Source organism: Pangasianodon hypophthalmus, chromosome 1, assembly GCF_027358585.1.
Source record: "Pangasianodon hypophthalmus isolate fPanHyp1 chromosome 1, fPanHyp1.pri, whole genome shotgun sequence".
Taxonomy (NCBI): domain Eukaryota; kingdom Metazoa; phylum Chordata; class Actinopteri; order Siluriformes; family Pangasiidae; genus Pangasianodon; species Pangasianodon hypophthalmus.
Window position 1 is genome coordinate 9,730,209 of NC_069710.1, and position 27,884 is coordinate 9,758,092.

A 27,884-nucleotide genomic window follows, 5' to 3' on the forward strand; every position below is an offset into this window, starting at 1 on the left:
ATGCTTATGATCTGTGTTTAAAAGCTGTATAGTGCAATACACAAAATAATATAAATAATATATACATGAAACAAAACTAACACATATGCTTATGATCTGTGTTTAAAAGCTGTATAGTGACAACGGATAGTGCAATTATAAATAAATCCCTTCTATAACAGTGTACTACATGGATAAATAGTGCAGTTGCGTAACCAGGAAATTCACAAAGCCTGAGCCTGATTTCTGCCAAATCAAACATGCAGCCCAATAATCCACTGTGGTGACCCCTAACAGTAGCAGCCGAAAGCCCAACAACAACATATTCCTAAATTCATTAAAACCCTGCTTTAGTGTTCATTCCTAGTCCAGCCCGGTTCATTACAGCATCCCCTGCTCCCCAAACCATAAGTGTCAACAGACAGGCAGACAAGGGACAGAATGAGAGATTAGATGCCATTGGTCTGGTATCTCCTTACAAACAGTAAGAAGAAATAAGTCCTCAGACACCTTTTTTTTTATTTAATATACTTCCAGGGCATATACCCACTTCAAATTTACAGACATAATGTCTTTTGACTTAGTACATATAAAATAAATAAAATTGATAGGGAAAAAAAGGCTTTGGACATCAAAAATTTACCAACATTAGTACTTTGTTGCAAAGCTGTTGTTTTCAGGATGTCTATGGTAAGAGGTAATGAGCTTTTTTTTGCAGCATTCTGGTTAAATTGTGGCCCATTTCTCTTAGCAAATCATCTTTAATTCCCAAAAGTTACAAGGATCACACTGATGGATTAACAATTTCAAAATCATAAAAAACTTCATAAAGTTTCAATGGGATTCAAGTCAGAAGTTTGGCTAGGCCATGCAAGGACCTTCACCTTCTCTTTTTTAGAAACGAGTCTTGAGTTATTTTAGCTGTATTTATGTCCATCTTCTCCCTAGATTCAGACTTCCCGGTACATCTCTCCATAGATTTTTCTGTTGATGACGTGTAATGCCCCAGTAGCATTTGCCGAGAAAAAGCCTGATTTAATGATGCTCTTACCTCTATACAGTACTTCACTCTGGGTCTGGTGGTCTTGGGATTGTATGTGCAACCCTTCTTTCTCCAAAACAGAAGAGCAGAAGAGCTAATCTAGCACAAACTGCTGAAAAAGTTAATGTTGGCTATGATAGAAAGGTGTCAGAACGCACAGTGCATCACAGCTTGCTGCGTATGGGGCTGTGTAGCCGCAGACCGGTCATGCTGACCATGCTGACCTCTGTCCAGCGCCGAAAGCGCCTACTATTGGCACGTGAGCATCAGAACTGGAACATGGAGCAATGGAAGAAGGTGGCTGATAAATCATGTATCCTTTTACATCATGTGGATGGCCGGGTTCGTATGCGTCGCTTACCTGGGGAAGAGATGGCACCAGGATGCACTATGGGAAGAAGGCAAGCCAGTGGAGGCAGTGTGATAATGTGGACAATGTTCTGCTGGGAAACCTTGGGTCCTGGCATTCATGAGGATATTACTTTGACATGTAACACCGACCTACACATTGTTGCAGACCAAGTACACCCCTTCATGGCAACGGTATTCCCTTATGGCAGTGGCCTCTTTCAGCAGGATAATGCGCCCTGCCACACTGCAAAAATTGTTCAGGAATGGTTTGAGGAATTCAATTCAATTCAGTTTTATTTGTATAGCGCTTTTAACAGTGGACATTGTCACAAAGCAGCTTTACAGAAATAAATGGATTCACGAAAATATATTGTAAATATTTGAATTTATCACTGTGAATTTATCCCTAATGAGCAAGCCAGTGGCGACGGTGGCAAGGAAAAACTCCCCAAGATGATATGAGGAAGAAACCTTGAGAGGAACCAGGCTCAAAAGGGAACCCATCCTCATCTGGGTGCAACGGATAGTGCGATTATAAATAAATCCCTTCTATTATTGTGTACTATATGGACAAATAGTGCAATTGTGCAACCAATAAATTCATCACAGTGGACATGATAAAGAGTTCAAGGTGTTGACTTGGCCTCCAAATTCCTCAGATCTCAATCTGATCAAGCATCTGTGGGATGTGCTGGACAAACAAGTCGATCCATGGTATCCCCACCTCACAATTCACAGGACTTAAAGGATCTGCTGCTAACATCTTGGTGCCACATACCACAGCACACCTTCAGAGGTCTTGTGTAGTCCATGCCTCAATGGGTCAGAGCTGTTTTGGCACCACAAGGGGGACCTACATAATATTAGGCAGGTGGTTTTAATGTTATGGCTGATCGGTGTGTGTGTGTGTGTGTGTGTGTGTGTGTGTGTGTATATTACATCTAGATGTGTTAAACAATTTAGAACATGGCACCTTTTGTTTGAACCCACCCATCTTTCAAGTCATCAAAAATATTGGAACGTGGGACCGACAGGTGATTCTTGTTGCCCAGGTGTGCACTGATTGATTGTTTAACAGTTAATAGCTCTGAATATGTACTCTTGGTCTGAGCCCTGTGAAGACAGCATTTGTTGTTAAAAACAATTAACCAACATGAGACCAGAGAGCTGTCTATGGGAGAACGCCAGCCATTCTGAAGCTGAGAAAAAAGGGAAAATCAATCAGTGCCATTGTACAAGCATAGGGCATAGCCAATACAACAATTTGGAATGTCCTGAAAAAGAAAGAAACAACTGGTGTACTAACAACCAGACATGGACCGGCTAGCCAAGGAAAACAACAGAAGATTGAGGCTATCATGGGCACAGACTCACCGAAACTGGACAACTGAAGACTGGAAAAAGACCAGGTGAGGGTTTTTTTTTCTGATCTTCAACTGTCCAGTTTGGATGAGGTTGTGCCCCTGATCGCCTCAGATTCCTGTTCTTGGCCGACAGGAGTGGAACCTAATGTGGTCTTCCGCTGTTGTACCCCATTCACTGCAAAGTTTGTTGTTTCGTGCATGCTGAGATGCTTTTCTGCTCACTATGGTTGTAAAGAGTGCTTATATGAGTTACTATATCTTTCCTGGCAACTTGAATGAATCTGGCCATTTTCCTCTGACCTTTCTCGTCAACAAGGCACTTCCATCCACAGAACTGTCACTCACTGGCTGATTACATGATTGCATGAATGTGCAGGTGAACATGTGTTCCTAATAAAGTGGACAGTGAGTGTATATATAAAATATCATGGCTAATCATGGCTAATTACAATGAATGTAAGCTGTTGAACAGAAATGATGTACTTTTGAATTTTACAAATGCTAGCTACAACCTACTTTACAGCTGAATACTATACAAGCTAAAAAGGCAATGTGATCAGTATGAAATACAAGCATTTAGTGTCGTACTTAGCAGATGTGAAATCATGCAGCAAAAGTACAGTGGTGCTATGAGGACAGCGTTTTGACAATTAGAACGAAAACAGATTAAAATAGCACAACATTCCTATAAGAGGGTATGAGATGTAGAATTCTTACCTCAGTATGGACAAAGAATCTGCTCTGTTTAAGAATGTCTGATCTGAAGTCATAGAATTAAAATTTGATTGATTGAATAAACAAAGTTCATGAACCCGGGACTTTAAAAATGATCTACTGAAACACAGTGAGCTCCTTGGCAATGTCTGAGGGCCACGGCCTCTTTCTCAGGCACTGTAGATCACGGAAGCGTGGGGTAGAAGTCATTTGAGAGCTCTTTTTAACAGCTCTTTTTTAACAGTTGAATGGCAGATGTCTGCTGTTGCTATTGGTCAAGTCACAAGTGCAGACAGTTCCCATTTTGGCAATGACGTAGGCTCTCCACATGTATGTGTTAACGTTAGCTAACTTTATAGACTATATCATGCAGTTAGCTTGAATGGCTAAACTAACTCATTAATATATCTAAAAAAAATTATTAAGTTAAGTTTCGTGTTTAGTAGCTAATATCAGATCATATTAGCTACACAATAGCTATAGAAACATTTACCTCCAGTGTTTTTCTTGCTTTGCTCTATTTCTGACCTTAAAAGAGAATAGTTGGAACTTGGTCCATCTGTACTCATCATACTTAAAACTCCTTCAGTATTTAAATAAAGGTTATTTTGGTTGCTGATTTCAGCTGTCATTCTGACCGATCTTGTGAAGTGTGAAGGACTTCCTAAGTGCAGGTCTTTATAAAGGTATTGCAGGGAACATTACTGAACCCACTGCACTGCAGATGGGTCAAGAGAATCATCAGCACACTCTTAAGGGTGTTCTGAAGGTCTTGAGGCCAAGGACCATGTTGTGTATTCGGGAACAAACTAGACGAGACGCACATAACACTTGTCTGAAAACATGACTGCTTTATCTCTTTATAATATCTCTTTTACATATATGTGCATTCTGCTATGGCAACAACATATTGCTAAACAGACCCTTTATTCTTTGTCTCTGAATTCAGCAAGAACATGGGCATATTACTCAATGTCTAATCAAACAGGGTCTTATGATCAATTGTATTTTTCTAAAGTGCTCAAAATAAGGAGAGGCAGACATACATTCAAATAATTTGTGTTAAGAGAATGTGGATTATTGGGACTGATATTTATATCCTGTTTCTTTTATATATTTTAATTAAAGAATACTTTGAGGCAAATGAGTGAATTGCATGAATGATGTGTTGTGTTTTGCCTGATGGTGGTGTTTGAATGAAGTATGGCTTGAAGTATGTTTGGATCTTTGGCAGCATCTTTGTTCTAAATATATGGCAAAATGTTCAAAAATACCTTAAATTCCAGAGGGTTAAATAATGAGATGTGGTGACAAAAGCTACAGTTTCATATTCAATTGTGTACGGCTGTGTAGAATATTAACTAGTTTTTGATGCCATCACTTTATTCTAAAAATTACAGACTTTTGGCATATGTGATATGTGAAACCACATGTTATTAATCTTAATGTCTGACTTTGATCCCTCTTAAAGGTGCTTGAAGAAAGCAAAGTGTGAAAAGCATTAACACCGATGGTGAAAAAGCCGTGTTCAAGTGGTTAACAGGGCTTGTGAAGGGGGAGCCATGCTCACAGCAGCTTAACTCTATCAGATAGCTTTCAAAGTTAAAGAATTAAGTTTGGATTTTGACAACAAAATTTCCCTGTTATCTGGACATCAGTTAGGAATCCTCAGGAATCCTCATGAGCTTTGGGATTGCTGAATATTTTCTCCCTCATTTACGAATTCTGATGGGCTTTTCAGGCCGCAGTGATTTGAGTGTTTTTAAACTATAGCCATTTATGTCTCTTTGCTGGATTTATGGAACATGAATAGATTAAGAGACTTTTAAAGAATACTTTTTAGTTGTTTTAGCTATACGTTTTAAAATAATTGAATAATACTGTCAAATTTAAGATCATTAAACAGTTATAGTCTTTATATTGGTGTTGGTGTATATACATTTGTGTGCCAGTATTGATCTATCATTGTTGATCTGTTTGTTGCTGTTTGTTGCTGTTAAAAAAAAGCAGCCCATGAAGCCCACACAACACTCAGATGATGCCCACACATAGCCCCTGCAGGACCCTCCAATCACCCGTGTTGCTGTTCCATAATAATCCATATTTAGCCCACGTGGGGCCACTCTGTTTGGCTGTCTGGGCCCCATCATTAGCCAATATGGGCATCCACATGTGAGGCCCCCTTTTGGGATTTGGGACATTTGGGACCCCTTTGCTTTCTACATGGACATGCTGTCTGGCCTGATAAATTTGATTTTTCTGTGACATGCAGATGGCACAGTCAAAATTGATGTCAACAGCATGAATTCATGGACCCAATCTGCCTTGTGTCAACAGTTCAGACTGGTGGTGGTTTTGTATTGGTGTGGGGAATGTTTCCTTGGCACACACTGGAACCTTGGAACCCTTAATACCAAGTGAGCATCGTTTGTATTCAATTTATACATAAATATATACACATTTATGTATTCATAAATACATATATACTTAAACAAACTTCCACAGACTAACTTCATTATATTTAAGTAATTGTTAAAAGTTAAGCTAAGTAAACAAAGTTTCAAGGGAAACCTTTTGGGCAAAAATTCTTCATCTGTGCAAGCAACATGCTTCTAAGAGGTGAAACCAACATACACATGTTGCATTGTTATGTAAAATACATTGTTTTATCTCATCTCGATTATTTATAATAATAATGTTTTATCCGATGGCTTTAAAAAATAGTACTCCTTTCACTTTTCCCTATATTCAAAGCCAAGCCAGAAGCCCTGTATAAGGACCAGCTGTGAATGTTTGCGCATGCGCACTGTGGAGACCGTGAACGCGCTTCAAGCGGTGTCTCTGAATATTAATAATAATTTTAAGTACATACTCTGCTTTTACACTGCTGTAAGTTCAATCTTCCGATTTTTTGGCCTTTAGGTTTTTCTTTCTTTTTTTTCTTTTCTTTTTTTTTTTTTTTAACAAGCTCTGTAGTTTTATCAGTCCAGGCGATATCTGATTTGTCGAGTTGACCCCGTGTTACAACTGGACAACAAAAACAACTCAAAGTTTTATATTTTTACATGTTAAAATAATCACATTTATTGCAGATTGTTACAATTCTCAAACATTCTATTTATCACGCCTTTCAGACCAGGAATCTGAAATACGAGTCTATTACAACATCCGGGTCACCGCCGTGCCTCTTCCTGTGTTTTACGCGGGAGGTCAAAGGTTACGAACAAAATGTCTGGTCTCGGTTTGTGGACGGTCAGTGTTGGGTGAGTCGTCCAAAGGGAGGGTGTTCTGAAATGCATAATAGAAGCGCGAAGAATTCTATTACCTGCAGTCCTCTCTCTGATGATGTTAATCTAACAGTTTCTACAGCTGGCTGTAAAAGCTTGACGGCTTCTTGCTGTGCAGCTAAAAAATAGCCAGGTAGCTAAAGCACAGCAAAACCAGCACTTAGTTTTCAGCACATTCCGTTGTTGTTGTCATTGTTGTTTTTCTGCAAGAAAGTCTTCAGTTTTCCTCCGAAAACTCCGAAAATGAACCGCAAGAAGGACAAGGGCTTCGAGAGTCCGCGACCATATAAATTATAAGTATCCAGTAGTCTTCTTTTCACATTCATTTAGTGAGGACATTAACATCCGGGTGTGTTGTTTTAACGGGTTCTGTGTATCCTCTAATACAACCCATCAGGTGGTGTGCATCAACAACATCAACTTCCAGAGGAAGTCAGTCATTGTGAGTAGAATACTTCCTTGTTTTTGTACTCGTGTTTCATTGATTATAGTGAGTAAGGAGTGTGGATGCATGTGCATTGCAGCACCTGGGTGGTTGTTGTTGTTGGTTGTAGCAGTAGCAGTAGTAATTACACTGGAAAGCAACATGAAGAAATCTGAAACCTATTTCCCAACCTTTCTGTTTAACATGGAGCTTGACCTGCTTCTGGATTAAATATGCTGCTATATCTCCTCTAGAATCTGCAACTTTCTTCACTATCTCTTATTGTATAGGTACACAGACAGACAGACTGACTTAATGACAAGATGGCCCTATTAACTAACAGACTGAGGGAGTAGATGATGGCCTGGCCTACAGAGTGACATTTTCACACCTATTAGTCTGCTTGCCATGTCCAAATCGGCGTGACATGGATACTTTTTGTTCGTTTACTGTTTGGTTTGGTACCTGGTCAGAAATACGGCGGAAAACATTAAACAAACCTTTAACGTGCGTACAGAAGTCACAGAAATCAGCTCTAAATAAATGATAAGCTAATTGTTTACTTTTCGGTATTGCATCCCGCGTTTATTTTCTCTTTTTGTTCATTGGTCCAAATATCCACAACACAAGGCATTTCTGCAGCGCTACAGCTCTGTCCTTTGGCTTAGTTTGTGCCTCATGGCTCAGTTAAGCAGCTCACATCTACAAAAAAAAAATGTAAAAAAATACACGCCATGTCTGGTTCACGTCCTGCAGTCTGAGTCAAATTGCTTTCTCACTGCAGTTGAACTATGCTGGCTAGCTTGTTGCTAACAAAAGACAAACATGGATGCGTCCATGTTTTTTTCGCCACTTTGTAGCTTTGATCGTATGGAGGTTGAAAACGGCACCATTCCCAGTTCCGAGATAAGTCCAATGCAACATGTACGCTGCATACTGCTGAGGCCAAAAGTTTACATACACCTAGACTAAAGGTATTCAATCTCTTTTTTTTTTCACAACATGCATGTTACCATACATTTCTTTTGACAATCAAGCGTCTACAAGCGTCTAGTCTGTTACATCAGAGGTAATTTTTAAAACAATTGATTAGAGACAGATTTATTTAAAATGAAATTCACTGTGTCAGTGTGTCAAACTTTTATGTATGCCAATGTGACTGTCTCTTTAAACAGTCTGGAATATCTGAGAAACTGATGTAATGATTTAAAGTAGATGCCCTAATTGACTTAACACAGGAAATTTATGGTAACATGAAATGTGTGGAGTGGTGAAACATTTAGTTTGAATGTCTTTAGTCTAGATGTTTGTAAATCTTTGCCCTCAGACTGACTGACAGATGGAGTAACAGATTGACACCCAGCCTGTCAGACTGTAAGACTAGCTGATGGACTGCTGGACTGGATAACAAACAGACTGGTGGACCAGATGATGGACTGGTTGACTGATGAACTGGTTGACTGACTGAATGACTGGTTGACTGACTGGTGAATTGACTGACTGACAGCCTGGTTGTGCGACTGACAGACTGGATGAGTGACTGGTGGACTGACTGACTGACAGACTGGTTAAGTGACTGAATGACTGATGGACTGATTGAGTGACTGAATGACTGACAGACTGTTTGAGTGTCTGACAAACTGGTTGCGTGACTGACGGCCTGGTTGAGTTACTGAATGTCTGACGGACTGGTTGAGTTACTGAATGTCTGACGGACTGGTTGAGTGACTGAATGACTGACGGACTGGTTGAGTGACTGAATGACTGAGGGAGTGGTTGAGTGACTGAATGATTGACGGAGGGACTGGTTGAGTGACTGAGGGACTGATTGAGTGACTGACGGACTGGTTGAGTGACTGAGGGACTGGTTGAGTGACTGACGGACTGGTTGAGTGACTGACGGACTGGTTGAGTGACTGAGGGACTGGTTGAGTGACTGACGGACTGGTTGAGTGACTGAGGGACTGGTTGAGTGACTGAGGGACTGGTTGAGTGACTGAGGGACTGATTGAGTGACTGACGGACTGGTTGAGTGACTGAGGGACTGGTTGAGTGACTGAGGGACTGGTTGAGTGACTGAGGGACTGGTTGAGTGACTGAGGGACTGATTGAGTGACTGACGGACTGGTTGAGTGACTGAGGGACTGATTGAGTGACTGACGGACTGGTTGAGTGACTGAGGGACTGGTTGAGTGACTGACGGACTGGTTGAGTGACTGACGGACTGGTTGAGTGACTGGTTGAGTGACTGACGGACTGGTTGAGTCACTGACGGACTGGTCGATTGACTGAATGACTGATTGAGTGACTGCTGAGTTGACTGACTGATGGACTGATTGCCTGACCGGTGGACTGAGTGATAGACTGGTGGGTTAAAAATTGGCAGTGTGGATGATCTATGAAGTGGTGAATCAGACTTGCAAACAATCCAGAAACAGCACTGAAAGTACTAACAGAATTAGGAAATGTTGTATTAACCATGTTTGAATCAGGGCTACGTGGAGCTGACCATCTTCCCCACCGTGGTGAACCTGAACCGCATCAAGCTGAACAGCAAGCAGTGCCGCATTTACAGGGTGCGAGTGAACGACCTGGAAGCGCCATTCATTTACAACGACCCCACGCTGGAGGTCTGCCACCATGAGTCCAAGCAGTGAGTATTGCACTTCATAACCTTCTGTACACTGGTGTTTGTAGATATGACATTTTTGGTTATAAAATGTGCCTTTTATCATGCAAAACAAGTGTTCAAATTTGGGGGGGGTCTTTATCCTCTCCTAAATGGAAAATGGGACAGAGGCTGTGCAGTGATGCTGCTTACAGGGACTGTCAAACTGAATTTGAATTTGAATTACTCAAAAGATGTTAGATAATTGCATCTGAGATATAAAGTACAGGTAAAATTGTTTTTTTAAAGCCAAAAAAGTTTCAGTGTTTCAGATGTGACTTTTTTTTTACCCACAGTGTTGATACTGATACTTAGCCCGATTTTACATTTCCTGCAAAATGGATCCGGGGGCTATGTAAAAGGGATAAATTTCTAAATTAAATTTATATCCTGAATTTATATATTTCTGTAAAGCTGCACTGTGAAAATTGTGATGCGCTATACACATAAAATTGAATTGAATGGACTAAAAATCTACCATCTTGAACTCATCTTCACCTCTTTTATATAACACTCCAACACAGTCTGATTTTTTTTTTCTGAAAGTCTGAAATTTTTGATTTGTGTAAAATCACATTTAGGGCACATCCATTTTGCCTGCCCCCGCCCCAAAAAAAAAGCTTGCCATCAGACTCCAGAATGTTCTATTATGTCCTATGTGTGTCTTGCAGGCGGAACCTGAACTATTTCTCCAGTGCTTATTCTGCAGCTGTGAGTGCCGTGGATCCGGATGCTGGAAATGGAGAGCTCTCTATTAAAGTGCCTGCTGAGCTGTGGAAGCAGGGAGACGGTGAGCTCGTGTTCACCTCTGCACCACTCCTGGGAAAAACAATACCCAAAATATAATCTTTCAGTGATTCATATCAGCCCAGAGTGATTGACCCATGTCTCCAATCAGAATCAGCATGATGATGACTTTTCTTAGGGCTTTTTCCGAAAATGTGATTATCATGTTTGGTGTCTAACAGTTTGCTTCTTTAGTTTTTGCACTGAAACTTCTATTGGGATAATTAGACAGATATAGTACGAATAAGTTCATCATGTATTGACATTCATTTAGCAGCCAGCATTGCAGAAACAGTTCAGCTTTCCCCGAATGGACAGGGTACAAAGACATTTGACTGCATCTGCCAACATTTTTTCCACTTCCTTACTCATATTTCCTAATTTTCTCCATTTGATCTGGTAAAAGTGGGATTGTGAACTGTTACTTTTATTACATAATCATCTAATTGCAATTTGTTTGCCTTTAATTGTTCTACAATCATATCATTTTATATAAATCTTTAGTGAGATAATTCTTAATGAGATAATTATAATAAGCAAATCACTGCATTATCAATAGGGGCCAAGCACCAAAGGTACGTACGCACGTATTGTGTTTTTTAGTGTTCTTATTATTCTATGGTGGAAGTCTGTGGCAGCCCATACATCTGCATGAAGTAAAAAGTTGTGAAATATGACACACTGATTGGGCATAGGGCCAATACTCATTGCACCAATGTTAATATTAATTGGCACCGCGCCTCCAGAGTGCACCAAAACATTCATGTCTTTCACGCACTAGGGGGCACTAAAGCTAAAATGTTTTTTCTTTTTACTCTGGAAACACTTGAAGTAAATTTGTAAGTCTGGTGCCGTTCTGATTTCTGACACGATGCCAACTCACTGAGTGCGAAGATTTTCCATCTGCTGAACAAAACTGTTCGTAGTTTGAAAATTCACAAAATCATGTAAAAAAAAAAAAAAAAAATTATGATATCCCATCGAATGCAGCGGTATATAATTACATGCTTGTAGACCCATGGCAAGTTGGAAAACCAACGCTGGGGCCTACCGCACATGCACAGCATACAAAGCCTTTCCTGCTAGAATGTTAAACAAAGCACATCAAGCTTTTTAACCTGATATTTTAACATATGATTGCCCTCAAAAGGCACTTTGAAAACACTGAGCCTTTTTTTTTTTTTTTTTTTTTTTTTTTTTTTTTTTTTTGTCTGGTGAAACCTTAGCTGGCTAAAAAATCTGAATTGTATGTTTGCACTCTCAAAAGAAAAAGAAAATAGGAGTCAACAGATGTCTAACCATAACAAAATTATACATTTAAGACATTTACATTTCATAACAAAATTATACATTTAACAAGAAAACCCATATATAAACCCCTATAATGCATATTTCAGTGGTTTTAAGAGCACTACAAACATTTCAGTCAGTTACTATCTCTGTTGATAAACAGCATACACTCAACACTATTTATTTATTTATTTATTTATTTATTAGCCCTTTGTCAATTGTGTCTAAAGAAATTCTTGTTTTTCACGAAGGTGAAATATTATTTCAAATAGATGCTACAACAGTTGACAACTAGATGGCAGTCACAGACCACAAATGAATCTGGCTTTGCATAATAATTGCTATTATTCTTTTGCCATGTAAGTCTATGGCAGTTAATATAACTGTACAGAAAAAAGTTGTGACATTTGACCCAGTGATTGGGGAATTATCACAGTGATTGGGGCTCTGTCCTTCAAGGCCTCTAGCACCACCATTAAGTCAAAGTTTAAGATATATTTATTCTGATAACCATTGGTGTAGAGATGGAATTTTTTTCCACATGAATCTCTGGGTCATTGACAGCCAAAAAAGAATATGAGGTTATATCTCTGCAGTGCTTCATTGTATTGACAAAAACCCTGAAAGCTGTGTGGTGGATAAAGCATTGGTGCTGTTTCACCACAAGCCGGCGCTATGTAGTGCTTGGCCCCTGAGGAGCTGCTTGTAGTTGTATTGTTTTCTTTTTTTTCCCCTCAGACTAAAAGAACTATTTTTAACTCTTTCGTTGTATATATTGTAATATTTACGGGTTTTATAACTTATCCACGTAGTCATTAAAATTTATTTGCAGTTTCTGCTATAGTACATTATTTATCATTCATTAACCATATTGTATATTTCAATAATAGCTCGAATAGTTTTAGCATGTATTTGTGTCACGTCTGTCCTTTTCAATTTACTTACTTGTTCAAGGTCAATGAATAGCTGTTCTGTTATTACACAACAATTATGTGTATATTATAAAAGGTGCTTAAAATCAACAGACAAATACTATGTAATTTTTTAATTGCAATTACTTATATCACGTAACAGCCAAAAGATCATAATTCTTGCATGCCCAGAAGAGCCTTGCAATTTATAAGGAACAATGCAGAGATATTTTGCTCTATATCTTTGTGCCGTGGTGTTTTATCAGAGATGAAGGTGCTGAAGGTGTATATCGAGTTCTCGCTGGACCAGCCGAAAGGAGGGCTGCACTTTGTTGTGCCTGACATGGAGGGCAGTATGGCAGAGAGAGGAGCTCACGTCTTCTCCTGCGGATACCAGAATTCCACACGGTAAAAGCATAATTGTCTGGAAACCCACGGACAAGCTCTGGCCAAGCTTTTGTTGGTGTGCAGGGGTTGCCAGGTCTCAGCATATTTTTTTTTACCCCAACTTTATATCAAATAGAGCGCTTTCTATCGTTCGATATGATATGCTGTACCGTTACACATCTAATATAAACACATACAGTCTTCAATAGTATTTTTCATTTTTCTTAAAGCCATTTCTTAAATGCTACTCAGGGAGTGTAGACAGCCTACTACAGTAAATGAAATGGACAAAATTGATGCTGTAGCCTCATATTTTGGCTGATTTAAAAAAAATGTCTCATCCTAGAGATGCCTCCCCTGAAATATAGCTGCTGTTTTTATGTCTCAGTATTTTTAGACGCAATGTTACGTTAAAATCCTTGTCAAAATCCTAAACCACAAAGTAACTCGCAGTATCTTTTAAACTGGTTTTGCACACTTTATAAAGGCACGATATCCACTGACTGTCTCGCAAACTGAAACACTCAGATGCTAAAGTGAATCATTTTTTGTGTTTAATTGATTCCTAAGCTTTATGGTTAAGCTCCTAAGCTCAATGCCTGGAATCAGTAACTTCAATGGGAACTGAAAGCAGGATGGCAATCTGATGACACAAAGCATTCAAATATGTGTATATATATGTGTGTGTATGTATGTATGTATGTATGTGTGTGTACATACATATATACGTATATATAATTGATTCAGATAGCTGCTTGTGGCAGTGTTCCTGCTCAACACTACATAATGCTCATTCTGATCCACATAAATGCATTACTGATGCAGGACATTAATTAGAGTTGTCAGATTTCAGACTTTTTGGACAGAGTAGCACAAGATCATGTTTTCTGACAAGGTAGGAAAGATAAATATGATTATAAATGTGATATGTCATGAGACCAACATTGTAGTGTAATGTAATGTGTTCCTATATTTTGGAGAACTTTGGTTGTACCTCGGTTCTCTGTTTTAACGTTCTCCACCATTTCCCATCAAACATGCTTTCACTCTAAATAAAGTTGACGCAGCGTTTACCACAGCATTTTTACTAATTCATAATTAAATTTGTTGCCAGCTGTATTTTTTTTTTTTTAAATTGAATTTTATTGATTTATCGATTAGTAAGTGGAGGCCTAAATTTCACCTCATAATGTTAATGTGTGTCATGTGCAGGTTCTGGTTCCCCTGTGTGGACTCATACTCAGAGCTGTGCACGTGGAAGCTGGAGTTCACTGTGGATGCCTCCATGGTGGCCGTGTCATGCGGCGACCTCATCGAGACCATCTACACTCATGACATGCGCAAGAAGACTTTTCATTATGTGCTGCCTATCCCGACCGCCGCCCCCAACATCTCACTGGCAGTGGGGCCATTCGAGATCCTCGTGGACCCCTACATGCATGAGGTGCGAGTTTGAAACAGCTGTTTGTAATTCATTACTTATATCACTGCTCTGATTTATCGAGGATCTGACACTGACGTCCTCTTAGTAACATAGTAATAAGTGGGCTAGTTGTGATAAATCTGTTTCCATTATCCTATCATCATCATCATCTCGTTTTCAACACAGAGCATTTCTTTTGTGATGTTTTAGGGTTCTTGATGTTTTCATTCAGGTACTCTTGAAAACAAAATCAAGTCATGTTAAAAAAAAAAAAATCTCATGATTAAGAAAAGTGGAGCCAGATGTGTTTTTTCCTTTCCACTTTTAACCACTGGATGGCGATGTAAAGCTAATGTCAAACATCAGTATTGCTGTACAGTCATCTCCAGAACTATTGGCACCCTTCGTGAAAATGAGTAAAATGGATACACCCAAACTCCATTATATATTATATAGCTCTCAATCATCACAAAGAAATTTAAATAAAAACCTTATATACCTGTATACATTTCATCGGGTATGCTGATGGTGTTCACAATTTGTAACTAATGACTTTTGGTAAAATTCAGATATTGCATTTTGTGAGTTTCTCTTGAGAAAGCCTTCTTTCATGCACCCTTTCAAAGCAGTTTGTTGTTATGGGACTGACATATAATAGTCTCATATAATAGACACAGAATGTTATTATGACCTTGAATATAATTCAGAAACTGTGACCTTTGCCCAACAACAACAGGTATTAGAAGTACAGTATTGAAGATTAAAGAAAGCCTCACAGTTATTTTGGAATTGTTTAAAATCTGTAGAACCTTGTTTCCTCACTAAAAAGCATTTTTGTGCGGGTCATGTTGGTCACTGTGTGTCATATAGAAAAAGCTGCTGGTTTTTATGTAGCTGTTTTGTTTATTAAACAGATTACAGACCTCTTTCTGTTGGATTGAGATTTCACTCAGATTTTCTGTTGTTTTTTATTTTGATTGCACTGTAAGTGTTACGTTTGAATTAAATATACAGCATCACATCATTAAAAAAAGAGGTGTGTGTGGACAGGAGAGGACGAGGGTTTCTTGGTGGTCCAGATCTAACATAGCCTTTGGCGCATCCTCCGTGCATATGGAATACCATAAGATATCGTCCTTCTCATCAAAAGCTTCTACAACAACTTCACATGCCGGGTTTTAAACAGTGACCTCTGTTTCCATCTGAAGACTGGCGTAAGGCAGGGCTGGGTAATGTCAGCATTCCTTTTTAACATTGCCATTGACTGGGTGATGCGTAGAACAACAGAAGACCAGCCAAGAGGTGTGAGAAGATCTGGCTCTTATCTCCCACACATACCAGCACATCCAGGAGAAGACATTCTGCCTCAATACATATGCTGAACAGATAGGTTTGAGGATCAACCTGCAGAAGACAGAGGTGAAGGCACTCAACATCCCAAATCCATCACCAGTGCAGGTTAATGGAGTAAATCTTCCAATGAATAAGGAGTTCACCTACTTGGGCAGTAATGTCAGATATGATGGAGGAGTGGACAGTGACATAAAGAATCGTCTTTGCAAGGCCAGAAATGCATTCAGAATGCTGAATAGTGTTTGGAGGTCACAGCAGTATAGCACAAAGACCAAGCTGAAGACCAGCGCTGTGTGCTTTCCACACTGTTATATGGCTCAGAATGCTGGAGGATAACAGACAGTGTGACCTGAATAAGTTCTCCTTTTTCCACACAAAGAACCTGAGGAGAATCATGTGAATTTTCTGGCCAGATGTGGATTGGGCACTTGCTAAGGAAAAAACCAGAAAATATCACCCACATAGCCCTTCAGTGGACACCGGAGGGCAAACACAGGAGAGGAAGACCAAAGAACACCTGGCGACGGACAGTAGAAGGAGAATTAAAGAACATGAACCACACTTGGGGCACCATCCAGAAGCTGGCCCAGAACAGACATGAGTGGAGGACCTTTGTTGCTGCCCTACATGCCAGTGGCATAACGGGCAATAACTAACCAGATCTAACATTGTTTTGTATCAAGTGTAAATTGATGCTCTTTTTTAATTTTATTTAATTTATTTTTTTATTTTAGGTGACTCATTTCTGCCTGCCTCAGCTGCTGCCGCTACTTAAACACACCATGTCCTACCTGCATGAAGTGTTTGAGTTCTATGAGGAAATCCTGACCTGCCGCTACCCTTACTCCTGCTTCAAGACCGTGTTTGTGGACGAGGCCTACATGCAGGTCTCCTCCTATGCCTCCATGAGCATTTTCAGGTGAGGGTGAAATTGTTATATTAGAAATGTTATGCTATTTTGATATACATAAAGGCGTAAAATGAAGTTAAATAATGTGTTTTAATTAAACTCACTATTCTGTATACTGACCCAGTTAAGTTTTATTTTAAGATCCCCAAGTTGTTTTCTCCATGTCTCAGTGATATTAACATTTTCTAACTATTAATTACTAATTAATTACTAATATTATTAATATTAACAATTCTGATTTTAACTTCAGGTTTTGTTTTAAAACTGGACATGTTTAATACTTATATTCCACCTTGTTGCTCTCATAATGATGAGGTCTGTAGAATACATCTGTGTTTTTTTTTTTTTTTTTTCCTTCATGTTCATTAGAGAAATTAAGCAATAACCTAAACAAGAGGATATATAGATAGACAAGAAGACATATAGTTGGACAAACAGATATATATAAGTAGACATGGATGGGTGGGTGAATGGATGGTTGGATGGATTGGTGGGTGGGTGACTAGGCAAACCATCAGAGAGACTAACAGATAGATGGGTGGATGGATGAGTAGATGGTTGGAAGGATATATAGATTGATTGATTTATGAAATCAAGCATGTTTTATTCAAATAATTGTGTGTTATTTGAATAATTGTGTATTTGGTCTACCCCTTTGCAGTACAAACCTGCTGCACAGTACAATGATTATAGACCAGACGCCAGCAACACGCCGCTGTCTGGCACAGGGCCTGGCACAACAGTTCTTTGGCTGCTTCATATCACGCATGTCATGGTGAGCACACACACACACCATCAGATTTGGATTATTACTCATTATTATTTTTGCTCATTATTCACCAAATGTACAGGGTACATGGGAATGTCAGAAGATGCTACCATTTTCACTACAAAGTCAGAAAGTTTGTACTTATTGTGAAAAAAATCATAGGTATGATGAGTGACTTCATTGCATCATAAAGTATTTTTAATGGTTTAGCATGATGTGTGTGTTTAAAGCAGAGCAGAGTTCTGGTTCCTGTCTTTCTCTATTTCCCAACTTTCTGCAGATTTATGTTACTTGCAAGCATCAAATACAAAGTACTCTGTGTTTGTGCATGTTGAGTGCAACACCCATTTGGAATCAACCTCTTAGCTCAGTGATTTCGAAATTTCACCAGGTGTGCAACGCTTTGACACAATGCACCCCCTTATTCTAAAACCTGAATCAGATGTTCAGGCTCCGGTTCTGCTTCTTTATTTGGACTTGCACAAGCCCAGTTTCATAACCAGACACGCTCTGTGATTGAGAACAGTCGCCTGCGTGGAGTTAATTGTGTGGTTTAATGCTGTTCAGGGCTGTAATTGGAGACAGACGTCCAAGAAATTGGGCTAGACCTCCTCCTTTTCTCTTCATTTCCTCTGCCTCAACATCTGAGCTTTACGTTGCTTTTCCACAGTACAGGAAAATGACAGATTGGTGAAAGCCTTATGCAAATACATGGTGTTTTCAATTTTTTAATATCATGATACAGCAATTTTATCATAAAACATGTTTTAAGCTTTTCGTTTTGCTATTTATTTATTTACTCACAGTAATGGCTTCTTGTCACTGATATTTAATCTGAATTTGCATTGCTTAACTTGTAGTTACACAAGATATGTATAGGGCACTGTTCACTCTATGCCTGATAGAATGTCATTTGAGATTCAGCCACAGAAAAAGAGCAACTTCTGGTGTTTTTAATGTCTTTAATTTCCACCAACTATTGTCATCCTTTAGAGAAATTCCTCTCTATTAGTGCAGGGCTGCACGCTAACAAATTTACTCTGTAAGAGAGACAAGTGAACATCCCATGCCCATTTTAAAGTAAAATAACCAAAGTATCTGTTCTCCATCTTTCACAGATAACGTTATACAATAGGAAATGGACATTACTGGCCACATTCTTAGATACACCTTGTTGGTCTACTTTATAGGTGTAACAGTTAAGACTATGTAATATTTTTCAATGCACAGTGTGTGTTATTCGTTAAACCTAATTGTAGTCAAAACTCCCCTCCTTTTCAAACCTTTGGTAGGGATAGGAAGTTTTCTCGGCTTTAAGTGGGATTCCATTGGAGGAATCGGGGCTGATTTTAGTTCTTGTGCCCTAGTTTCAGGACCTTTTTGGTTCCTACACCAAAGTCAGTATTTTTAGTGGAGGGACCTGCTGAATAATGCAATCTTCACAGTATGTCCAGCACTCTTACCTGCCCTTTAAAATATATATATTTAGCTAATGGGCCGCTATTAAGCGTTTTTATCTATCCACATTTCCACCATGCATTTCGTGCATGAGAATTGTATTTTCTATAGGCTTCAAATGCCTTACTGCTTGTATCTGGTTTAAAATTCTACAATAATGTTAACGTCCTATTCCAGGACTGTAATAAGGAACAAGACAACTTAAATCTTAGTGTCTTTAATGTTCACTGTAATTCTGCCATGTTCTGAAAATCATAGTCTTCACACCGTTTGTGTTACTGTGGATATTTTCCCATTTGACATGTGCTAATGTGCTAATAATCACTTATACAGTAGACTACGTTATATGATGTTGTGGATATTTGTTGCACTAGCTAGCCATCTTTAAAAACTGTAGTTGTGCATTTATCTAAGTTAGGACTGTGCCAAATTTGTTTAGGAATCAAATATGAGTTAAAAACTTCTCCTGTTCGACTTGCAGGTCTGATGAATGGGTGTTGAAGGGCATCTCGGGCTACATCTATGGCCTCTACCTGAAGAAGACGTTCGGAGTCAATGAGTATCGCCACTGGATCAGGGAGGTCAGGATGGGATAGGATGGGTTTTTGAGTACTAACCTGAAATGAGTTTCTTTGGAATTCATTGAAATTTTTCGGACAGGAGCTGGACAAGATTGTGGAATACGAGCTGAAAACAGGAGGCGTCCTGCTGCACCCCACATTCGCTGGAGGAAAAGAAAAAGACAGGTAACACTCATTGTGTGTGCAAACTTCATTCATTAACTGTCACAACCAGACCACACAAGCACACCAATAAACAAATATAATGCATTCTATATGTTGCCATGACTTGTCAAAGAAAATTAACATAATATCACCATTAACTATTCATGTGTATAAAAAAGCCCCAATTCTGAGTTTTGAATTTTTATACTGTTTTGTAGTTTCTATGTCCACATCCTGCTGGCTGCTCTGTTAATGTATCATTTATAAATCACCTTCCTGCTGAAGCGTATTCCAGAGATTATAATACAAAAAATTGTAGTGACATGTATTTGTTCATGCTGCAGCTGTCAGTGGCTCCACCAATCCAGAATGAGGGAAATTGTGAAATATAAAATACATATGTTTGTTGCAGCCCTACTCCGCACTTGCATTTCTCCATCAAACACCCGCACACGCTGTCCTGGGAGTACTACAAAATGTTCCAGTGCAAGGCGCACCTGGTCATGAGGCTGATTGAGAACCGCATCAGTATGGAGTTCATGTTGCAGGTAACAAAACTCTCCAGACCCACACACCGTTTCAGTTCTAGTTAATGAGTTTGCATGCTTGCATATTAGTACTAGTACTCTGAATGGTCCCACATGGATACTCTAAAGATTTTCCCAGGACTCAGTATATAATCTCACATTAGTCACAATCGGAATGAAATCAATTAGTCACAATCGGAATGAAATCAATCAGATTGATTAATGGAGTGGAAGGAGAATTTTAGGATGACACGTCAGTTATTTATGACACTATGCTCAATGGTGGAGGGGTACATGGCACCTGGTGAGGCTACGGTCAGAGCCCCAATACCGCTGACTCTTAGAATGCACAATAATGAATGTGAATAGCTACAACAGCAGAAAACCAAAAACTGGGCAGATTGGATAAAGACCAGGTGACATTTTTCCAGGATTCACCTGTCTAGTTTTGGTGAACCTGGACCACAGTCAACTCGGACTCCTGTTCTTGGCTGACAGGAGTGGAACCCAACATCATGCTCTTCTGCTGTTGTAGCTCGTCTTCCTCAACGTGTTCAACGTGTTGTGCTCTCTGAGATGCTTTTTTGCTCAACATGTTTGTAAAGACTGGTTAATTTGAGTTACTGTAGCCTTCCTTTCAGCTCAAACTGGTCTGGTCATTCTCCTATGCTTTCTTCAGAACTGGCACTCACTGGATGTTTTTGCATTTTGTGTACCATTTTGTGCAAACTCTAGAGATTGTCGTGCATGAAAAATCCCAGGAGATCAGTATTTTCTGGAATACACAAACCAGCCCTGGCGCCAATCATTCCATGGTCGAATTCCATTTTTCTCCACTCTAATGTTTGACATGAACATTAATGTCATTTATCCGCATCTGCATGCCCTTAGCTTTTCAGTACTGCTTTATAACCAATATAATACTCATAGATCAGTCACTAGAGCTTGATTTTATCCATTAAAGCAACTTCATTTCTCAGGTGTTTAACAAGTTGCTAAGCCTGGCCAGCACGGCTTCGTCTCAGAAGTACCAGTCGCACATGTGGAGCCAGATGCTTTTGTCCACCTCTGGGTTTCTCAAGTCCATTTCCAATGTGTCAGGGAAGGATATTGGGCCCCTGATCAAGCAATGGGTGTATCCTTTCCATGGTACTTTCAGGGTTTTAGAGAATTAAGCCATGTAAGCATTTCACTTGTGTTAAAAGACATCACTTGACTTAGCTATAGCATTTGAACTTAAGTCTCATACTATCGGTGGTATTGAATGTTGATATTGGAACCTTTTTTTTAATGCAAGTTTGAATAAATGAGCATGGTATAGGATGGATCCCCATTATCAGTATTTATCCATAGCTTTTTATCATACAGTGAATTGTCACAGGGGATCTGTCCTCCTTCCTCAGTATGTTGCTTCCTGAGCTCTTTGCCTTCAGAGACCAGAGTGGGGTGGTTAAGTTCTTTGGGAGCTTTGCCTTCAACAGGAAAAGGAACGTGCTGGAGCTGGAGATCCGTCAGGATTACATGTCCTCCGGCACTCAGAAATATGTGGTAAGTTCAAGCACATGTAAGAGGACTGCAGTTACGTACATGTGTGAGAATTCTTGAAAAATTCCAGAAATAATGGGCCAAAATTGTCCTTTTCTACTACTCAGTTTCATTCATTGAAACTGGTGCAGCAAGTGTTTTTATAGTGCGTAGAATGAAAGTGTAATATATTGAAGGAAAAACAAACAGGAAGAAAAGAGTTATAACTATAGCTCATATCTACAGCTCAGAACCCTATGCAAATTCTACATCTAAGCAAACATTAAGCATCAATACCTAACCCTATGTAACGTCTTGCCAAGTGAAAGAAAACAAGAAGGACTCTATTATGATCTCATCATATGAAGAAAGTCTAATGTATGTAACACCTTAGAGCAGGTACTGCGCTTAATCTTAAAGAGCTATAACTAGGTTTCTGTTATTAGCGGCAGAAAAAGTGAGAAAAGGGAATTCTAATAGAAGCAAAATGACATCACAGAGACCCGAGTGATGGGATTGGCTAGGAAGAACTGAGTGATGTAACCCCACCCCCACAAACATTTCCAAGGTATTTTATACAGTGAGTGACAGGAAACAATGTTCATGTCTGTAGCTGACTGAAAGCTAGTAATCTGGCTCAGTGTAAGGTGACTTGAGCCTGCCCCCCTTCTCTGATATCTTTTATAAGAAAAGAGCAATGTTATATATGTTACTTTAAAAACAGACAAAAAAAGTCCCCTCCTCTTTATGCTGACAGAATAAAGCAGACGAGCTTAAGTGCGGTGAGCTATAGATGTTGGATAATTGGTCGATTTAGAGTAATAAAAAGTATTTATATAAATGTGTAAAACAGGATTGGTATATTCTGCTTTGTCAGTGTGTGTATATGTTCCAGCACATTAGAAAGTTTCAGCACAGCAGAAAGCTATTATTATAGTTAATGTCAGATAACACTGGTGTTAAATACTATTAACATTATTTACTTTATGTGTTCTGCTTAATTTACCTGAACCTTCCAGTGTAGTCAGGACTGATGCTGAGCTAACAGACTTTATGCCAGCTTGTAGGATGTATTTGTGTGTGTGTGTGTGTGTGTGTGTGTGTGTGTGATTTGTGTGAAGATTTGAAGTAAAATATCTTGTTTAGGAATAACTTAAGATTTTGAAGGCATAATTTCTTGTGTTTTAGATCATAAAGGATACACTGACTAATAAAAGTTCTTTAAAAACATTTATAATGTTGCCTTAGTAAGCTTAGAAAGACTTTTATATCAGATATTAATTGGGACTGAGGGGTTGATTAATGAGAAACAGCTAGATAGAGCCATGTGTGGTCTTTTACTTCCATCAAAAAAAAATTGAATGGCATTTTAGTAATAATAAATGTACTTGTTGGGATAAATTTGTGCAGGGCCCCATAAAAGTGACTGTTCAGGAGCTGGATGGATCTTTCAACCACATGCTGCAGATTGAAGAGAACAGCCTCAAGCATGACATCCCCTGTCATTCCAAAAGCAGGAGGTACAGCTTTCACAACAGCGACTACACTAGATCTCTTAAAATCGAAACACAAATCGCTTAAGGCATAACTGCAGCACATAGATGTGATCTTTTGATCTTGTCACAGTGTGCATTTTTTTTTCATATCATTGGTTAAATTTAAAAGCCCTTTGTTAACAGACATGTGCAGCATTAATTTTATGATTGAGATTAATGTTAAATATTTAATTTTATGAAATTAAAAAGTTCAGAGAGCTATTTTTTTCCCCCTAAAAATGTTTCCATCTTTTTTTTTTAAGGAACAAGAAGAAGAAAATCCCTCTGATGAATGGAGAAGAGGTTGACATGGACCTGTCTGCGATGGAGTAAGAGTTTTTATGTCTCTGCTGCTTTTACACTACTCGACAAAAGTTCGAGCACTACCAAGAACGGTTGTTATTTTTATCCATTATTAAAAGGAAATACAGGTTTCCATAATTTTTCACTAGTATTATAGTGTTTCTACTGCCTGTGTAACATACCAAAGAAGAGTACATTGATTAAAACATTATGAGGTGTTAGTCATTAAGAGGAAACTGTATGTTAGTAATGTATGTGTGTTAATATTTGAAACGGTAAGTCACACTCTGTCCTCAAACACATAAGCAAGTCTGGGTGAAATCACAGAAGAACTGGATGTGGTTTGAGGCAGAAGACTTTTTGCGTGAGACAGACCTCCAGTATATATTAGTGACATTAGCCTCAAAGCTTCAAATCAAAACTGAACAGTCCAACATTGGTCAGTGAACATGCCTAGCTTTTGATAAATCATTAAATAAGTTACCATGTTTTGAAAACCTAATTGCCTAGGCTAAAAAAAAAAAAAAGGTGGTAGCTAACATAATGTAATAGTGTATGCCCAACTAATTAGCTGTACAAGTGTAACAATCATATAACTATATAAGATCACATAGCACATCGTGTTTGATGACTCAGCGGCTATGAGATGTAGTGTGGTGGTTCTGTCCTCACTTCACACTGTCCTCCTGGAAATCTGTAGTGACCTTGCAGTATTATTCCTTCACCCCTGCTATATGAGCTGTGTAACCCTGCATTTACATTGTCTTACTTTAACGTTGCCCTGATCCCTATACGCTGTTCAATGGTAGGCAGTTGTAGTGGCTATGGTTACTGGTATCGTGTAGTTCTATGGCCATTTTTAACATGTGTAATGTCATGATTTTATCCTGCAGCACCAGTTTTTCTTCCAATATGAGCTAAACAGCTAAGGTTAATTTACTCATCCTCAGTAAGTGCTATAGAGACTATCCTAGAAACATGGCGCGAAGTGGAAATACACCCTGAATGGGATCCAGTCTATTTCAAGACACCATGCGCACACACACACACAAACAGAATCATTCATATCTAGGGCAATTTAGAGTCTCCATCTAACGGCATGTTTTTGGGAGGTGGAAGGAAACTTATGAGAACTCTTCAGTAGTTGTCACATGGCTTCACATAAACTCTGCTCAAATTTACCTCATCACACGGCCCAGTCCAGTTTATTTCACCAGCGATTATTATGCAGCCTGTTGCTGTAAATCACCAGCTCTTGTGTAAAAGAGTCAATTGTTTCAAAGAAATTGAGCAGACCACAGTTAAATGTAGTTGCTCTATTTCACTATTAACTGTATTCATTCTGTCTATAGCAGTGCAATAAAGCCCATATTGAGTATAAATATTTACACAACTGAGAAATGTAATCAAATCATAATCCAAATATAATAGGAAGTTGTGTTATTTTACTGTTAATTTAAGTTTGTTTAAGTATTTTCAGCCACACTGAGGTCAGCACTTATTTCCAATATCTTGCACAATGCTAAACTAGAGGCTGTAACCTTCCTTTACTTGTTTGTACATAAGCCTTATGGACTATGTTTGGGTTAAAGGCTTAGGGTGAGATTGAGTTCACTTCATAATAAATTTAATATACCGATGATCTTATTATTTTGATGATACTCTAATGATGTGATGCTGTGTCCTTTTGATGCGTGCAGTGCCGACTCACCCCTGCTGTGGATCCGGATTGACCCGGACATGGCAGTGCTACGGAAGGTGGAGCTGGCTCAGGCCGACTTCATGTGGCAGTACCAGCTGCGCTATGAGCGAGATGTGGTGGCGCAGGAGGAGGCAATTGTGGCACTGGAGAAATTCCCCACGGCTGCCTCTCGCCTCGCTCTCACCGACATCCTCGAGCACGAGCAGTGCTTCTACAAAGTGCGCATGCAGGCCTGCTTCTGCCTGGCCAAGGTAAGGGCGTGAATGTCATGTCATCATGAGCAAACTTAATTTTTTTGTAATGTTTATCAGCAGGCTTCGTCCAGAGGTACAGATTTATCAAGGTGTCATCGTGTTGTGAACAGTCATCAGAAAACCTCAATGCACATGCCTTCATTCCATGCCCCTCATGCCCCACCCACCTTTTCATTAACATCATAACTATTTGTTCAGCAGCTCCAACTAAGAGTCAATTCCATGACTCTTGACAATAACTGTATGATTTTAGATTGAATTGCTATGCTGTTTAGGTGTCATATTGGCACACGTTTGATCCTGAGCTCGGGTTACTGTTTCTATGCGCATTCTCCCCGTGTCTGTGTGGGTTTCCTCTGGTTTCCTCCCAACTTCCCAAAAAATGCCAGTAGGTGGACTGGCCAAGATAAATTGCCCCTAGTTGTGAATGAGTGTGTGAATGTGTATGTGTGCATGGTGCCCTGCTACGGACTGGTGCCCCATCCAGGATGTATCCATGTATGCTCTAGATCCACCACAACCCTGAGCAGAATAAAATGGTTACAGAAATGGTTACTGAAAGTGACCAAGTGAGAGTGAGACACCTTAGCTACACTTCCCAGACCCCATTTTGAGATCCATCGAAGTAGGTTATTAATTATTTATATGTATTGATATCCTTTAAAAATAGTGCTCATACTCAGGCTAAAAAAGGCTGTCAGGGCATCCCTAATTTAACAGGTTTTCAGCATAATGAAATGAACATGAAATTCTGTTTTGTAGATAAACTGTAAAATGGAGGTACATTTTTATTTTTTTTTTTCCCCATCACCTAAAAGAGATCCTATCCTTTGCATTGAGCTGTAATTTATAAACTTACCCAGAACAGTTTATTTACTAAGTTAATTTATTTATCAGTTAGCAAACCTTTTGAAGTCAGTAGCAAACACTAAATCATCAAGCAGCTGATTATGGATGCTGTATCAAATGCCACACTTCATTCCTCCTGTGATTTGAGTCGCTTGGTTGAGTTGCTCCTGTTGTTTTAGTCACGTGGTTGAGTTGCTCCTGTTGTTTTAGTCGCTTGGTTGAGTTTGCCCCTGTTGTTTGAGTCGCTTGGCATTTTGTTTGCGTAAATGTCAGGGTTCAGGATGGGATTGTTGAAATGAACTGTGAACTTGCAGATTGCCAACTCCATGGTGAGCACTTGGCAAGGCCCTCCAGCTATGAAGTCCCTCTTCACACGCATGTTCTGCTGCAAGAGCTGCCCCAACATTGTCAAGACCAACAACTTCATTAACTTCCAGAGCTACTTCCTGCAGAAGGTACCAGGTGACACTGTTTGGTATTCTCTTTGACACATTATCATCAAAGCCATGTTTAGATCATATTTCTTGTGTTTTATTAGACCATGCCAGTGGCTATGGCTTTGCTCAGGGATGTGCAGAATCTCTGTCCCAAAGAGGTGCTCAACTTCATTCTGGACCTCATCAAGTACAATGATAATGGAAAGAATAAGGTGAGACGGTGGCTTCGCCCCAAAATTGTGTCTTGTTTTGTTTTTACTAGAAAAACAGCCATTTTAAGAAACGTTAAAGGTAGAACTTGTCAAATATGTTGTTACTAGACCTCCTCACAGTCCATTGGCAATACATTTTAGATGCATTGTGATTCTTTCTTGAATTATTTTGCATTGATGCACAAAATATTATAATCAGACTTTTATATAAGCTTATGCATAAATTTTTTGTTTAAGGAAAGTGTTCACCCTATCATTGTGAGATCATGAGTTTGAATACCCGTGATGCCACAGCCATTTGTGGCCGGGAACCAAGGGAGCAAAATTGGCCGTGCTCTCTGAGAGTGTTACGCTGCCTTTTGACACAGCATGAGCAGCACTTCAAAAAGATGCCATTGGCTGGTTTCACATGAAGGGGGTTGTTGTTAATGTTAACGAGCCAAACTTACTGCCACAGAGAAAGCAATTTTGTTCATGTTACAGAAACCACAGACAGTGAAAACAGTTATGCTTTCTTAAGTAAAGAAAATCACAAGGAGGAGAAAAAAAATCTACATTTTATTATGAACTCTAACCTTTCAAATATGTGTTTATTACCTCTCAGAAATATGTTCTTGGTGTCGTTATTTATTTTGGATTTACATTTCTTAGATGTAAAAACTCACCATGGTCATGCATGAGTAATTCACACAGTGAGGCC

General features: G+C 39.2%; 1 protein-coding gene across 1 annotated transcript in view; it reads left to right on the forward strand.

The window, feature by feature from the left end:
- The first annotated feature begins 6,561 nt into the window (after window positions 1–6,561).
- The window catches only part of taf2 (TAF2 RNA polymerase II, TATA box binding protein (TBP)-associated factor), a 33,081-nt gene continuing 11,758 nt past the window's right edge, over window positions 6,562–27,884 (forward strand). Inside the window, exons 1-18 of the mRNA XM_026947242.3 lie at window positions 6,562–7,030; window positions 7,125–7,179; window positions 9,654–9,814; window positions 10,501–10,619; window positions 13,083–13,224; window positions 14,416–14,647; window positions 16,714–16,898; window positions 17,551–17,664; window positions 19,598–19,697; window positions 19,777–19,862; window positions 20,254–20,389; window positions 21,349–21,503; window positions 21,802–21,916; window positions 23,303–23,412; window positions 23,691–23,756; window positions 25,431–25,683; window positions 26,850–26,990; window positions 27,074–27,184. Coding sequence (XP_026803043.3) covers window positions 6,981–7,030; window positions 7,125–7,179; window positions 9,654–9,814; window positions 10,501–10,619; window positions 13,083–13,224; window positions 14,416–14,647; window positions 16,714–16,898; window positions 17,551–17,664; window positions 19,598–19,697; window positions 19,777–19,862; window positions 20,254–20,389; window positions 21,349–21,503; window positions 21,802–21,916; window positions 23,303–23,412; window positions 23,691–23,756; window positions 25,431–25,683; window positions 26,850–26,990; window positions 27,074–27,184 — 2,331 coding nt within the window. The 5' untranslated portion in view covers window positions 6,562–6,980. The remainder of the gene's footprint in view (window positions 7,031–7,124; window positions 7,180–9,653; window positions 9,815–10,500; window positions 10,620–13,082; window positions 13,225–14,415; window positions 14,648–16,713; window positions 16,899–17,550; window positions 17,665–19,597; window positions 19,698–19,776; window positions 19,863–20,253; window positions 20,390–21,348; window positions 21,504–21,801; window positions 21,917–23,302; window positions 23,413–23,690; window positions 23,757–25,430; window positions 25,684–26,849; window positions 26,991–27,073; window positions 27,185–27,884) is intronic.